The following is a 17,566-nucleotide window of genomic DNA, read 5'->3' as shown; positions in this document are numbered from 1 at the left end:
TATTGTTGTGATCGACGAGAGCTGGATTTGAAGACGTACATACGTTCCGGTTGTAACTGCCTCTTGTTCATGGTAGCCTTAGATTTATAAAAAAATATTTATGTATATTTCGAACAGATAATGTATTTATTTAATACCAGCTTTGTTAATTTTAATCTTAGAAGCTCATGATTTGTACTACCAGTCCTTGAAAAATTCTTGTATAAAAGCAGTTGTATTTTATTTCTTTTCTCAATAAATCTTATTTAAATTGGATAGTTGTTAATGGGCTTACCTGGCGGGTTGGGTTAGGTTCTATCACGACTAGGTGGATTTTGGGCCGTGACGGACTCGTGCTGATAACGTGTTAAGAAATTTAGCTCAAAGTAAAAATATAAAACAAGGAAAAACAAGAGATATAGAGAGAAAGAGATGAGAGATTCTTATTTCTTCCATGTATTCAAGTATGTACAATATCACTTCTCATCCTCTAATTATAGTATTATATAGAGGTATACAAAAGAATGTCATAAACATGATATTAAACATTTGAGATCATGGAGGAAGATCATGGGGAGGTTATGGAGGTATGGGAGTTATAACCATAACTCTATAAGTATTGGAGTAGTGGGAGTTATGGAGATCATGGAGAAAAGTAGTGGGTATTACTCTTTTATGAGTTATGGACATCCATCATTAGATAATTATTTATAACATAAACGAAAAAGTTAAAAATTTGGCGGCCAATAATTAACAATAACCCTACATGTTTTATACCTTATTGTTCCAAATATACTTCATTCAAAAACCCAAATAGTCTACATGTGAAATTAATCAGCCAATTATAACAGATGAGTGGCAACACAACGCTCGCAAGCCATACTTATGAAGAAATATGTTTTTGAGCAAAAAGAAATATTTATATTAATACTATGTAGGGTTTAAAAACATTACAGACATAGCCCATGTCGCTTAGGACACATTGGTTACCTAAGCTTGCTAGTACATTACATGCATCATTTGCTAAATACTTGACAAAAACACATTGTTCCTTTTGGTTCTTCATTACAAAAGATTCAACAAAAAGCGGAGGCCACGCATAATATTTTTTCATCCTTGTTTGTGCATCAGTCTCCTTTGCTAGCTGGTGAGCCACTTTATTCCCTTGCCGGAAGATGTGCCAGGGAACTACTTTTTTTCTCCTGGTGCATTAACAACCTGCATGCGTTAACAATATCGTCATACATTTTATTGCCTTGATATATAGAATGGATTATCTCAGTGGAGTCTGTTTCTATTTTCAGTAGAAACAGTTTCCATTCTTGTGTTGTTTCAAAACCTTCGAGAAGAGCTTGGAGTTCTACTTCTAATGAACCGTTTGTATGTGTAAATTTTGTAAAACCTACAACCCAGTTCCCACTTGTGTTTCTGAATACGCCTCCCAGGCCACTCTTTTGATTGTTATTTTTGTACCTTGCATCTATATTTAATTTATACCATCCCTTTGGAGGTTTGCGCCATCTTATATTGATAGGCATTTTCTTCGTAGTGCTGTGACAACTTCCTGTTAGAAGCTTGTATTCTATTGATCTTTGCTTGATATAGTCGATATTGATAGGGTTAGCAGTGTTGTTTTGGTTGTTATTATTTCTATTTATCCAAATATTTCATAATGCAAAAGGGTAAAAAGACTTCCAGTTAATACTTTCATCTCTAAGGTTGAGATCAAAATCTCTTACTTGCATAAGCCAGTGACTGTCCATTGGCTTATAAAAAAATTTGACCATCCCAAGCTATCCCAAAAATGACTAGTGGTTTTACAGGTGAAGAAAATAGAAGAGTTAATCCAAATAGCCGCCCACCCAATCAACTAAACTAAAAATAGCCAATAGAGGTATAATATGTGCATAAGTTTTATATTATACATGTATAATTATGTATAATCAGTGTATAATCTATGTATATGGCTAGAAAAAGTAAACAATGAATGTCGCCAGCTATTTGTGTAAAGATCCCAAGAAAATATGGGTGATGGACTCTTCTTCCCTTTTACATATTGGATATATGGGGTCTATGTTAATACCTATACGTGCTAAGTATGCTCTACATGGCAACCTATTATGTAGGCATTGCCATAAGAAAAACTTGATTTTGTTTGGACAATTTAATTTCCAAAGCCATTCGAAATCCATTTGTCTTGCTTTGGGTGGATCAATTAGGTCGTAGCATGACTTTGTGGTAAAAAAACCTTTAATGGTCAGGGACCATATAAGAGTGTCATAAAGCGGACCCCTAGTACGTATCCTGACCTTTGAAATATTTTCCTTAATATCATCGAGGATTATTATAGAGAACTTTGTGAAATTCCAATTATGGTTGCTATAGATATTCCTAATTTTTAGAGAGTGATCGGTAACTGAGAGAGGGCCCTCGATAGTGCTTCTAAGATTTTTTATATTGGGGATCCAATTAGTTTGCCAAATATTCATGTTGGATAGATGGTGGGGTGACCAAGCAAATATGAAGAAATATGTTGTTCCCTTGTTTATTCTATTTTTTGAAACCCCTCGAATGCACTATTTTTTTTTAATAAAGGGGTAAAAAACCACAACTTTCATGATTTATTCTTTTATGATTTAGGACAATTAAACCTTTTCATGATTTACTTCTTGAACATTCTCAATCTGAATATATATATATATATATATATATATATATATATATATATATATATATATATATATATATATATATATATTAAAGATCAAATAAAGTTACCATATATAATTGGCATTATGGTTAAGCCAAGTGGCAAGCTAATAAATGTCAATAGTATATGGTAACTTTATTTTATATTTGACTATTTTAGTCAAATACAAATATTATATATATATATATATATATATATATATATATATATATATATATATATATATATATATAAAGATAATTTTAAATTTATAGATAAAGTTTTAAAATTCGAATTTAAATTAAAAATAAAATTTTATCATTTTTTTTATCATGTTATCATACTTATAGCCTCTTTGGCCAAGCTTTTTTTGGGCCAAAAGTACTTTTTTTTGGCCAAAAGCACTTTTGGCCAAAAATTGAGGTGTTTGGCCAAGCTTTTGGAAGGAAAAAAAGTGCTTTTGAGGAGAAGCAGAAGTAGTTTTTGAGAAGCAAAAAAAAGTAGTTTCTCTCCAAAAGCACTTTTCTGAAAAATACACTTAGAAACAGTTTTCAAAAGCTTGGCCAAATACTAATTACTGCTCAAAAGTATTTTTCAAATTAATTAGCCAAACACAAACTGCTTCTCCCCAAAAGCACTTTTGAGAAAAGCACTTTTCAAAATAAGCTGATTTTAGAAGCTTGGCCAAACAGGCTATTAATTCGGTTAATGATCATATGCAATCATGTTAGAAATTTTTGTTATCTTTTCTAATTATTTAAATACTACTTCGCCTCTGGCAACCAAAAAAAAAAAAAACTACTCTATATAACTATAAAATTCTTTCACATTTAAAGCCCTATAATTATAGTTCTTTAAAACATTGTAGCTAGATTTGAATAAAGCGAATTTCTTTTAAAATAAATATAATATATAGGGTACACGTCTATATTTATCCAAATAACAAAAAAAGAGTTTAAAAATCGAATAAAAGTTTACTTACATATATAATGAAGTAAACATACATGCTGGAGAAAGAAACATCACAAAAATCAGTCAATATTAAAAAAAAAATGTTTTTTTCTTTTCTTTTGAAGAATATTTGTTTGAAGAGTCAATGTGTATAAATGGACATCAAACAAAGAACAAAACTTTGGCTATACAATTGCTATCATTAATTTCAATTTAGCACATTCTAGGAATTGAAGGGTATAGCTGAAACCCCTTTATTTAGCTGCAGTCAAGCCAATATTGCAAGGGTATAATATTTTTTTTCATTGAAGAATATTATTTTTGAATCATTAGATTATGTGAAAGGTTTTTTTTTCTCGAACTTAACAAGAGAGATATTGGTTTCTAATTGACAGTTTGTATAGCGATTTTCAAGTATAATAAAGAGTATATTTTTTAAAAAGAATTGGTATGACGTGAAATAGTTTTTAAAAAAAATGTAAACAAATTATTTCGAAAAAACTCTTTACTTTTTTCTACTTCAAAGATAATAAAAAGATAAGATATTTTTTAATATTAGTAGAGAGTTTTTAAAATTATTATAATAGAAGTCATATCATGTATAAACTCAAAAGAACGAAATCTTATGGAATATTTACATAAATATCCGGCCAGATTTATTCTTTACCTTTTATAGCTAATATAAATAGATGATATACCGACAACACACGATTATACACATATTATATATGGATTATATATAAATTATAAATCCTTCATTTTTTTAATTTAAGTGGTCGGGTGAGCACCTTTTTAGGCTGATTAGATAAAGTCAAAAGAAAAATATGAAACAATTTCAACCAAAGACTAAAAATATAAATAAAGTTCTTATGTAGACAATTTCTATTAAAACTCATACTTTTATAGTGAAATAGATTAATTTTTTGTAACAAAAGAAAGAATGACATAAAAAATAAGATAAAAGAAAATAAATATTATGAAAGATCTAAAAAATAGAAATAAGAGATGATAACGAATTTCTTCTTTTGTTTCATCTTTGTTGAGTATAAAAAATTTGGAAGTTAATCTCATCGATTTCAAATATTATTTTCAACTCAAATACATAGATTATAAGATCAGGGTATCTTAGAATATTTTTTTTATTTACATTGTGTGTCGTTTTTAAAAAATCACTATTACTAACAAACTGATATGATATTCGAATTTGAATTTAAATATAATTTGAGTAGTTTGCATTGAGGTTAAGCCAAGTATGGTGTCGAAAAATAAACTACTTGATAATTTTAAGACAATATATGCAATGTTATATAATAACAATCAACTAATTTAACATTTAATGATTCAAAGAACAAAATTTTTGTATATATATGGTATTAAAAATTCAATATCTGTGGGTAGAGATATTGCTAAACTTAAAATTGAGTCATACTAAAATAAAGTTTTTTCGGCTAAAGAATTATTTAAATTTTTAGATAGCCGACTAAAGTGAATTTTAAATTAATGATAATATCTTCACTCACATCATTATAAAGATAATCATTATTGAAATATATATAAAGTTTTAGAAATTGAAATTTCAAAATAGAAATATTTTTGAAAGATAATATCATACCAAATAAGAGTTCAAGTCGTAGTAAAAGAGTCACGTTGTAATCAAAGAATCATTTATATTGTGTCAACCTTTGTGCTTTGCCATAAATATAAGTTATTATTTCGCTTTGTGGCTATTTTTAGGTTCCAATGACACCAATGCGAATAGTGTAAAAATAAAATTATCACTACGAGATTTGAAAAAATATTAGTCTTTTTTCATGTAGTGTTTCTTAATTAATATCTAAGGATTATCTATAATTATTTAGAAGGTTTAAATTTTAAGATTATTTACATATAATTCAAATAACTCATATATTTAACATGGTTAATGTCAAATATCAAAATGGAGTCATACTGGTAAAAACAAATTCACTGGCTAAAGAATTTTTTAAATTTTTAGATAGCCAACTAAAATGAGTTTGAATTAAGGATAATATTTTCACTTATATTATTATAAAAATAATTATTATTGAAAAATAAATTTTTAAAAACTGAAAATTTAAAAACGAAATATTTTTTTAAGAGATATCAACACACCAAATAAGAGTTCAAGTAGTAGTAAAAAAGTCAAGTCGTATCTAAAGAGTCATTCATAGTCGTAACATTTGATTGTTTTGCCATAAATATGAGTTATTATTTATCTTCATGACTATTTTTAAGATCCAATGACATCGGCGAGAATGGTATCAAAAAAGAAAAATAGAAGAAATGGTTAATTTTTTTCATGTAGTATTTTTATTAATATCCAATGACTATCTATATTACCGAGAAAGTTTAAATTTTAAGATTATTTACATATAATCCAAATAACTTAAATATTTGACATGATTAGTATCCGCGCATCCACGCAGGTGCTAATACTAGTTCTTTAATTAATAATACCTAATTCATTAACTCATTCTGTTTCGGTTGATTTTTGTTGGAACTTTGAAGTTAGTTTTTTCCAGCTACTTCTTGCTTAATTTTATTAGATAATGGGTGGCTTCGTTTGAATTTTCCTCAAAATGTGTAACTTTTGACTGGCCAATATCAGAAATATGTAGCTTTTGGGATAATTCCATATATATGGAAAAGGCATACATTGAATGAGAGGATAAAGGGTAACCGAAAAAATAGAAGGAAATGTGTTAATACTCTCCTTCGAGACAAAATTAATTATCTTTTTCATTTTTTATCCTTAGTAATAATTATTCTTGAAAACTACAAATATCTAACTTTGTTCAAATACCAATGAAGAAAGATTAAATATTAAGACATGAATAAGAGTAAAGTAGTCAAAATTCCATCCGAATTAATTTTTATTAAGAGACGCGTACAAGAGAATCATGACAGATAATATGAGACGGGGAGTAAGAAAATATAAAAGCAGGTTGCACTTTCTTAAAGTGAGGGACTTACGAAACATGTCCTATGTGCTCATCCCCAAACAATATAGAGTAAATTGAGCCCACGTTATACCTACTGTTTTAAGACCTAAATTTAAAGAAAATATGGACCTCAAATGGAAACGTCTAAAGATGGATTCAACGAGTCTAGACCTATACTATGTTTTGAGTTGGACTCAAGATTAATGGTTCGTCTGAATCTAGTATTTCTCACATGAGGTAGAGATAAACATGTGAAAACAGATTAAATTTCAACAAATATTAGGTTTAAGGACCCGTTTGTCCATATATATATTTTTTCCCTTTTTTACGGAAATATTATTTTTAAAACGTGTTTGTTCATGTAAACTTGTAACTTTTGAAAATTTTTTGAAATTAAGTTTTTCAAAAACCAAAAAAATAGTCAATGACCATTTTTTCAAGCTTTCCGTAAAAAAAGCTTTTTCATACTCACAAAATTATAATATTTTTCAAGTGAAATACATTGCCCAAACACAATTTTAAATTCCAAATATTATTTTTTAACTTAATTCTATATATTATCTTTTTTCAAAAATCAGAATTTTTATGTCCAAATGCCTACTTAAAGCCATAATCCGCCTTTGCTACAGACCACATATTGATGGAATGCAGAAGTGAGCCAAGCTACGCAGTAAAACTTTCCAACTATGTTGCTCGGACACTCCGAAAATATTATCAGGTACGTGTCGGATCCTCTAAAAATAGTGTATTTTTTTAGGATCCGACACGGGTGCTGCCTCATTTTGGAGAGTCGCAACGTAGCTTCCCAGGCCTATACTTATCTTAGACCTCAACTCAAACCTTAGGGACAAAACAATTTTGTACTCACCAAAACAATAGTTGCGTTTTCCATTTGACTAGCATTGACTTGGTGACTGACAACCAACTATGGTGAAAATTGGAGCCACATACCTATGATAGGATTTCAAACACAAAGTAGAAAAGTCAAATTTGAAGAATAACATCATATTTGGAATCTCTTCTTCCTGTTGTAGTTTATGGTTAACTAGAAGAGCTCCTCCATCAGATTAGTGTAAGTTTTCCTTTTAAACTTTGTACCTTTCCTATTTCTCCACTGCCCCCCTGACATAGAATTTTATCCTTTTGTATTCACCTGAGTCAAATCCTGATCACTCTCAAACCTTATGGCTAAAGCAGAAGAAAGTTAAGCTTAGAAATTAGTTAGAATTTAGAAAGTTTCTAGCAACTTCCTTTTAGTTGACTTTTTGTATTTGATTGCTTAATTGTTCTGAAATTTCTACTTTCAAGGTCACTGCTATATATTGAAAGGGTTTGGTACCATAGACAAGCGTGTTTGCTTTTACTTAATTCATAAAGGAGTCCAGCTTCAGTGACTAATTAGGGACCACAATATATATATATATATATATATATATATATATATATATATATATATATATATATATATATATATATATATATATATATATCCTTGGTTTGTGCACTAATTATACTAAGTTATCTTCATAAGAATTACCAGGAACATGGGGCTGTTCTTGTTTACATTATTACATAAAGAAATGAGCATAGACACTTGTGAAGATCAGGCGGAGATGGCAGACTCTGCTGTCACTTTTGTACTTGACAAAATCACAAGCTTATTAGCGGAAGAAGCAACACTGCTTCGAGGAGTCAAGCATGATATCCAGTATATCAAAGATGAATTGGAGAGAATGATAGCCTTCCTTGGCGTGGCCGATGCTTTAGAAGAGGGAGATGCAGAGGTAAAAGTATGGGTTAGGCAAGTGAGAGATGTTGCCAACGACATTGAGGATGTTCTTGATGAGTCCATGCTCTTGTCATATGATCATCACTTCCATGCTTCTTGTTGTTTCATTTCTAAATTGGTTTTCTCAATCAGAAACATCAAAGCCAACCATAAACTTGTCGTCGAAATCCAAACACTCAAAACAAGAGTCCGCAATATTGCAGAGGGACATAAGAGATACCGTTACAAATTTAATGTCCCCGAGCAAGGTTCAAGTTCTAACCATGTCTATAATACTGCGCATGATCGCAGAGGGGATGCGCTATTGCTAGAAGAAGGTGAGATAGTGGGCATTGAGAATCCAAGACAGCAGCTAATCAGTTGGCTCGTGGAGGATGATCCCACGCTTAAAGTGGTTTCGGTGGTGGGAATGGGAGGTTCGGGAAAGACCACCCTGGCCAAGAAAGTGTACGAGGATGCAGCAGTTAAGAAGTATTTCAATAGCGTTGCTTGGATAACAGTTTCTCAGTCCTTCAAGGCTGAGGAAGTTTTGATAGACATGATCCAACAACTCTATGATGAAGTGAAGCAGCCAGTCCCCAAAGGTCTAAGCACCATGAGCAGTAACAGACTAAAAGCACTAGCAAAAGTATTCCTGCAATCGAGAAGGTATGTACTAGTTTTTGATGATGTCTGGACTATTCAAGCTTGGGAAGCTATTAGATATGTATTGCCTGATGTAAATAATGGAAGTCGTGTTATCGTCACAACACGTCTTTTCGACGTGGCTTCCTTTTGTAGCATAGAGTGCAATGGCTATGTTTATGAGCTGAAACCCTTGTCGAAGAGACGTGGAGTCTTTTCTGCCAAAAGGCATTTCATGGTAATTTGTGCCCTTCACACTTGGAGAGCATTTGTAGGAAAATCTTAAAAAAATGTGGTGGATTGCCGCGGGCTATTGTGGCCATTGGTGGGGTTTTGGCTACAAAGAGCTGGACTAATATTAGGGAATGGGGAATGCTTAATCACAGCCTTGGTCCTGAACTTGATAGCAATGACAAATTTGGGAGTATGAGAATAGTTTTGTTACTCAGTTTCAATGATCTTCCCTACTATCTTAAGCCATGTTTCCTGTATTTGAGCATTTATCCCGAGGATCATCTAATTGAGCGCAATACGCTGATCTACCGGTGGATAACAGAAGGGTTTGTAAAACAAAAAGAGGGGAGGACAGTTGAAGACGTTGCAGAAGGCTATCTCAATGAGCTCATCAACAGAAGCTTGCTCCATCCGGTGCAATACAATGATGACGGTAGCATGAAATTGGGACGGATTCATGACCTATATCGCGAGCTTATTCTTTCAAAATCAAGAGATGATAACTTTACTGCAACAGTTAATGAGCAGACTACATTGTGGCCTGAAAAAACTCGACGCCTGTCAATCCATGGCACGCTAGGGAACCTACAAGTGAAAAGGTCAGCCACTAAACTCCGGTCTTTTCTTACATTTGGTGTAAGCAGATCCACAGTCCTTATCATGCATGAGTCTAGTGCTTGGTAGCTCCAGGATGCTCAGAGTTTTAGATTTGAGAAGAGCCCCTCTAGAAATGATTCCTGAAACAGTTTTCCAGTTGTTTCATTTAAGGTATCTAAGCTTGAGGAATACCAGTGTGAGGGTGCTTTCAAGATCCATTGAAAGACTCAAACAGCTAGAAATATTAGATCTGAAGCAGACATATGTCACTGAGTTGCCTGTGGAGATTTTGAAACTTGAAAATCTCCGACACCTTTTAGTTTATAGCCACGTTTCCTACTCGTATCTTCCTTATAATTGTTCACCGGGTTTTAAGGCTTTGAGAGGATTTGGAACTTTGAGAGCCTTGCAGAAACTTGTGTATATTGAGGCAACCCCCGGCAGTGACATACTCAGAGAAGTAGGGATGTTGAGTGAACTGAGAAGACTTTGTATTCTAAAGTTGAGAAAAGAAGATGGGAGGATTGTGTGCTCATCAATTGAAAAGCTCCGCAAGCTTAAGTCTTTAAATCTTAAATCAGTCGAAGAACATGAGATCCTTGATCTTTCTTACATGTCTTCTCCTCCACCTCTTCTTCAGCGCCTGTATTTGACAGGACGCATTGTTAAGTTTCCAAGGTGGATTCAAGATCTTCATTCCTTGGTCAAAATATACTTCAGGTGGACTCATTTAACAGATGATCCGCTCAAATATCTCCAAGATTTGCCCAATCTTGTCCATCTCGAATTTCTTGTAGGATACACTGGAGAGGAACTATACTTTGAGCAAGGTAAATTTCAGAAGCTTAAGTTGTTAAATTTGGACAAGTTGGAAGGACTAAGACGGGTGACAATCAAAGAGGGTGCAATACCTCATTTGGAGAAGATGGTTATCCAGAGATGTACTCTGCTGGAAAGTGTGCCAATAGGAATTGAATGCCTCCTTAGTCTGAAGATTCTTGAATTTTTTGGCATGTCTGATGAATTTATCATGACATTGCGTCCCGACAAACTAGGTGCTGATTCTGGGAAAGTTTCACATATTCCTGAAGTATATTATTCGTATTGGAGGGTACATTCACTAAAGGAGAAGTGCAACAATCAGATTTCAAGCCATTTTGGAGCTGTCACTAGGACCTATGGAAGGCGAAATTCGCTGTAGGGTTATTTGTTTGCTTGAAGAGCTTCTCAGCCCCCCTCCAGTTTCTGTATATACGTTTTTCGGTCTCCTTCCAATTTATGTACATAAGCTTTCTCAGCTTCTTAGTCTCCTTCCAGTTTCTGTACATAAGATTTCTCTGCTCCTTCATTAGACTTGAGAATTGAAAACACTTACTTTTCATGTTGTTAAATAGCTGTATATAAATTTGTAATGTTCTCTTTACATAGCGAAACTGAACTTAATCTGTAACTGGTGCTACTTTCAGTTATTCGTTTCAAAGAGTTTGTGAGTTCTCAGATTTGCATTATGATGCCATACTAACCTTGTGCAATTTTGCAATCTCTGCGCGTATGCACTTTCTTTTAAAATATTCAGTGTTAGAGTACTGCATATGTAAAAATATGAAGTTTGTGCGATTGTAAATTCATGCAATTTTAAGTAGGCTGTTTGTATCAAGTTTGCAGCTCTCGTTTGTATCAATTGGAGTCGATTTATTATTCAATCTTAATAGTCTTTCTGATTTTTAGTGGTATTATCTGTAGTTCTAAACTTGAAAAACTGAAAGTCTTTTCAGCTTTTTGGTCGAATTTTACACTTCTATGCATGTGTCAATTCTTTTTATTTTATGTCTATTTTGCAAACCAAACAATTACTACCTCTCACGTGAATACAATTGCAATGAAAGAGTTATATTACACTCTGGCTAGTGTTACTGAGCAGAAATGAAGGAAGCTGAAAGAAGAGAAAGGGAAAAAATTCTTAATTGATTTCACTTATCCAAATGTGAAATCATATGTTGTGCAATTTTATTTGACATTTAGAATGTTGCAACTATTGTTTGGTAAGTACAAATAGGTTATGCTAGCTTAAAGCTCATACATCCTTCGTATTATGATGGTCTAATGTGATTCGTACAATAGGATCTAGTGAGATATTACTTTGTCGAACATATAGATTTCATGTGACAAATATAACTGAAGTGAACTAAATAAAATAGAATCAAATAAGAAAAATAAGTTAGCAAAGTACATAGGTGCTCTCTTGTCTTTGTTTAATTTGTTTTACGCTACTATTAGAATAGTGGGATGAATCTCTATTTTGGACATCTTTCATGTTCCTTTGATCATCACTAAAAATGTCTAGAGAGTTTTGTCAAAATCCTATGCAAGTACACATTTATCGCATTCTAACTTTGACTAGCGACTCTTGCATGACGTTTTTAAAAAAATACCGAAAAATTAACCGAACCGTACGTATATCGAAGAGAAACCGAGATAATTAGGACGGTTCGAAAAGTCTAATTTTAATTATACAAAATAGAATAAAAAAAAAATAGTATGGTACAAATTTATAAAATATTAGCCAAACTGAATCATTAACACCCGTAGTTGCAGGTTACAATTTGATGTATATATTTTATTTAATATAAAAGTAGCTATACATTATCTTTTGGTGTATATATTGTTCATTATATAGAAACTTTGTGATTTCAATATTTATTTCTCATTAATTATACATGTTTAAGTGAAAATATTATGTTAAATCTCATTTAGGAAATGCAATTAATCTCCTTTATGAAAACATAGCATTTTTGAGATACGACGCATTTTGAAAATGTGGATTATAAATTTCATTTGTGAAGAAGGTGATTAGATATTAATTAATGTTTGGCGGTCATTTTTCAGAAGTCTATTCGCATATTTCGCATTTATTTTTTCACATGTTTTTACCCGCTTGGTTTGATCAGACTTATGATTTCCAAAAGAAAACACGTTAGGAAATATTACCAACTTGTAAAACCTTTTCCTAATCAATATAGGTTTCCCTGAGGCAAAATCCTTATATGTCTCTATTTATACTCTTATTAGGTTGTTCTAGTTAACTCGCTAATTTTCGAACTCAAGCCCACGACTTTGTTCTCCTTGTTTCTTACTACTTTTTTATCACAACTATTGAGATATGAGTTTAGGCATGGATTTAGAAGAATTGTTTCTAAACTATTTTGGCATAGAGAGGAAGCCAAATATTTTTAAGTTGATTAAAGCAGCCATAGACGTTGGTACATGGAAGTAACCTACAAAGTTTAAGAAGCACAAAGATGAAATACTGATGATGTTGCTGAATCCGGAAAACCAGGCGGCGTTGACAGTGTTGGTGATGAAGAAATCGATAGTGGTGGTGTTGAGTTCTCTGTTGATTATCTCCACCAAACGGAGAAGAGTTCTTCTTCTAGGTTTCAAGAAACAGGCCATATTCTTGGGCGACAAGGGAACTACAACGTCAGTAAGGCCAAATCTACTGTATTTAAACTAAGTTTAAAGAAGACTCAGGACATTGACGACAAGCTTCAACACAAACATGTTGATAGTGATAAAGAAAAGAAGACAGAAGTAGGGAAGTGTCTGTCCGACAGTACAGAAAGCAAGAACATGAGTTGTGTCACGGGATCGGCAACCAAGAATTCTCCTGGAGGTTTAAGGAAGATGAAGGAGGATATCAACCGCGTGGAAGAAAAACAAGATTGTTCCTCACAGAAGATCAAGAGGAGGCTTGAGGGAGGAGGGCAGTTACAGAAACAGAGAAACTGCAGTGCAATTACAAGACCAAATCAGAAAACAACACAAAGCTCTACAGTTGCAAGACCAATGCAAAAACCAGCACAAAGCTCGACAGTTGCAAAACCAATGCAAAAACCAGCACAAAGCTCTACAGTTGCAAGACCATTAATGGAAAAAATAACACAATCCGGAATGAAGTTTGAATCAAGTAAAAGAAAATTTGAGGAAAGGGTTGCTGAGCAAAAAAATGCCAAGAGAAGGATCATAATGGTGGACTTTCATGATATGCTGAAACCAGCTAAAGATCCTTCTGCTCCCAAATGCTGCTGGGATACAAGGAGGAGGTTTTGAGATTCTGATTCCATTTGTAGTACACGAGAATCTTTAAGTTTTCCTTTTTGGCTTGTAATTGTATAGAGTATCATCATTCACTTTATTTTTTACTGAGTGCTTGATGTGTTTCCTTTATATGTTTGAATGATCTTTTACTCAAATAAAAAGTTACAATCATAAAAAAAGCTCGACGGATCACGTAGTCATTCCCTTTTCAGAATATATATGTAGATTATGTGGCTTTGATGTGGTTTCTCGTGTGTATTTTGGCCCCTTTCCTACTTTTCTGGCCTCTTTCGTTTGAATGGATGCTTAACTTATAAAGTATCATTCTTTATTGACAACTCGGGGTTGCTTTATTGACTTTATCCTTTAAGTTGAGCTCTTGTTTCTGTTTTTCTTGCAGGAGTGTATGCAATTAAAATGGAAAATGTTGTCTTTGGTCTAAACTATCTTCTTACCTATTTAAGATTTGACAAAAAATAATCTTTTCTTGTTGGTGTTAGTAAGTTTATGTAGTTGCAATTACAGGTGTGGTTGTGTTTGAATGTTGAATAGCTGTGAGTTTGTGGAAGATCTAGTTCATGCAGTGATCAATTACAGAGTAACAAACTAGAGAGGAGGAGAAAAACTTCATTTCATTTTCATGTATGTCTAAAACTGTATAGAACTGGAGGAGGTGCACTGTTTTAACTAACTCACGTGCACCTCTCGACCGACTAATATTTTTACCCCTAAAGTCTAGACAATTACACTTAGGTCCCCTTACTATTCTAATCTCAGTACTCCCCCTCAAGCTGGAGGGTGGAATATATCTAACACTCCTAGCTTGGATATTAGAAGATGGTGTTGTGCTACACTTAAAGATTTAGTCATTATATCTGCAACCTGCTCTTTGGTAGAAACATACTCAGCTGCTATCAGGCCTTCCTTCATTTTTTCCCTTACAAAGTGGCAATCAATTTCAATATGTTTAGTCCTCTCATGGTAGATAGGATTTGCTGCTATCTGCATAGCTGCCTTGCTATCACAAAATAATTTCAGAGGTTCTTCTACCTCTATGTTCAGTTCTTTCATCAACCCAACTAGCCAGACTACTTCAGCAGTAACAACAGCCATGCTTCTGTATTCTGCTTCTGCAGAACTTCTGCTAACTGTTTGCTGCTTTTTTGATTTCCAAGACACCAGAGACTCTCCTAGTTTGATCACATAACCAGTTACTGACCTTCTTGTGTTTGGACATGCTGCCCAATCTGAATCACAATAGGCAGTGACTCGTGTAATTCTTCCTTTCTTAAGGAAAACTCCCATCCCAGGTGATCTTTTTATGTACCTTACATCTCTCATAGCTGCTTCTAGGTGAGACTGCTTTGGATGTTGCATGAATTGACTCGACAACTGCACAGCAAAGCATATATCTGGTCTGGTTATTGTTAAGTAAATCAGCTTCCCAATCAACCTCTGATAGCTCTCAATATCCTGCAGTTCATTATCTCCTGTCTGCTGCATGTGTTTGTCATAATTTATTGCAGTCAGTTTCAAGTTTTGCTCTAGAGGTGAACTAGTTGGCTTTGCTCCACTTAGGCCTGACTCAGAAATGAGTTCAAGAGCATATTTTCTTTGATTAAGCAGTATCCCCTTGTCAAACCTCATCATCTCTATTCCTAGGAAATACTTGAGTTCTCCTAGGTCTTTCATTTTAAAATTCTTATGCAAAGTATTCTTTGCTTCATTCACCAGAGTACCGTTGCTTCCTGTAATCAAGTATCTTTCAACGACGAGGATGTAGAAAGAATCATACAACCCCATAATGATGCACTGGTAATATCCGTACTAATTAATAAAACTCGAGTTAAGCGTGTGTTAATTGATCCAGGTAGTTCGGCCAATATTATTCGATAAAGGGTCGTAGAACAACTCGGCCTATAGGACGAAATCTTGCCCGGGGCTCGAGTGCTAAACAGATTCAACATGGCTTGTGAAACTACTAAGGGAGAAATAACATTACCAGTGAATACAGTCGGGACCATCCAGGAGACCAAGTTTTATGTGATTGAAGGGGACATGAGATATAACGCCCTGTTCGGGAGACCGTGGATCCACAACATGAGGATTGTGCCCTCGACCCTTCACCAAGTGCTAAAATTCCCAACACCATAAGGGATTAAAACAATCTACGGGGAGCAGTCCGCCGTGAAGGAAATATTTGCCATCGATGAACTAATTCCAATATCGACACTTTCATCGACAAAGGAGTCAGATTCGAAAGCAAAACAAGAAGCCAAATAGCAATCACAGACGTCAGCCTCGACCCAACTAGATAAGCAGGGGACTGACGAACACGATGATTATGGGGTACCTTGATCCTTCATAGTCCCCGATGATTCCGACGCTACCAAATCAACGGTCGAAGAGCTGGAGCAGGTCATACTGATCAAACATCTGCCCGATTGAAAGGTATACCTGGGCACGGGGTTAACTCCCGAGCTCAGGAAAAAACTCATTCAATTCCTTATAGCTAACATGGATTGTTTTGCTTGGTCCCATCTCGACATGACATGAATCCCACTAGAGATCACCACTCATAAACTGAGCTTGGACCCGAAATTCCATCCGGTGAAAGCAGAAAAGGAGACCCCAGTCTGAGATCAAGCATGCCTTCATCAAAGATGAGGTAACTAAACTCCTTAAAATAGGGTCCATCAGGGAAGTCAAATACCCCGAATGGCTAGCAAACATAGTAAGTAGTCCCTAAGAAAGGGAACAAACTAAGAATGTGTGTAGATTACAAAGATTTAAATAAGGCATGCCCCAAGGACTCTTTTCCTTTGCCTAATATCGATCGCATGATCGATGCCACGGCCGGCCACGAGATCCTCAGTTTTCTTGATGTCTATTCCGGGTACAACCAAATACGAATGAACCCGGATGATCAGGAAAAGACCTAATTCATCACTAAGTATGGCATATACTGCTATAATGTAATGCCATTTTGATTAAAAAATGTTGGTGCCACTTACTAACACATAGTAAACTGGATTTTCGAAGAACGAATAGGAAAATCTATGGAAGTTTACATTGATGACATGTTAGTTAAGTCCCTACGAGCAGAGGACCATTAGAAGCATTTGCAGGAAACCTTCAGTATATTGAGGAAGTACAACATGAAATTGAATCCAGAAAAATGCGCGTTCGGAGTCGGGTCAGGTAAATTTCTCGGATTCATGGTATCCAACCGAGGAATCGAGATCAACCCCGACAAGATCAAAGCTATCGAGGATATCACGGTAGTGGACAATGTGAAGGTCGTGCAGAGGCTAATCGGGCGCATAGCCGCCCTTGAGCGATTCATCTCGAGGTCCTCCGATAAGAGTCATCGATTTTTCTCATTGATGAGGAAGAAAAATAACTTCACATGGACTCCGGAATGCCAACGGGTTCTGGATGAACTTAAGCAATACTTGTCGAGCCCGCCACTGCTTCACACGCCGAGGGAAGACGAACAACTGTACTTATATTTGGCAGTATCAGAGATAGCGGTAAGTGGAGTCCTAGTTCGGGAAGAACAAGCTACGCAACATTCGATTTATTATGTTAGCCGGACCTTAGGTGAGACCGAAACAAGATATCCCCATCTAGAAAAATTGGCGC

The 17,566-nt window shown here is 34.3% G+C and overlaps 1 protein-coding gene and 1 pseudogene across 1 annotated transcript; both read left to right on the top strand.

Moving 5' to 3' along the window:
* Positions 1–7,480: 7,480 nt before the first annotated feature.
* On the top strand, positions 7,481–11,317 carry LOC142161763 (disease resistance protein RPM1-like; annotated as a pseudogene).
* LOC107775646 (disease resistance protein RPM1-like) lies at positions 9,957–11,024 on the top strand. Its single transcript, XM_016595395.2, has one exon. The coding sequence runs from the start codon at positions 9,957–9,959 to the stop codon at positions 11,022–11,024; it is 1,068 nt and encodes a 355-aa protein (XP_016450881.2).
* Positions 11,318–17,566: the final 6,249 nt, after the last annotated feature.

This window comes from Nicotiana tabacum, chromosome 19 (assembly GCF_000715075.1).
Source record: "Nicotiana tabacum cultivar K326 chromosome 19, ASM71507v2, whole genome shotgun sequence".
NCBI classification, from domain to species: Eukaryota; Viridiplantae; Streptophyta; class Magnoliopsida; order Solanales; family Solanaceae; genus Nicotiana; species Nicotiana tabacum.
This window is presented reverse-complemented; position numbering and strand designations above follow the sequence as displayed.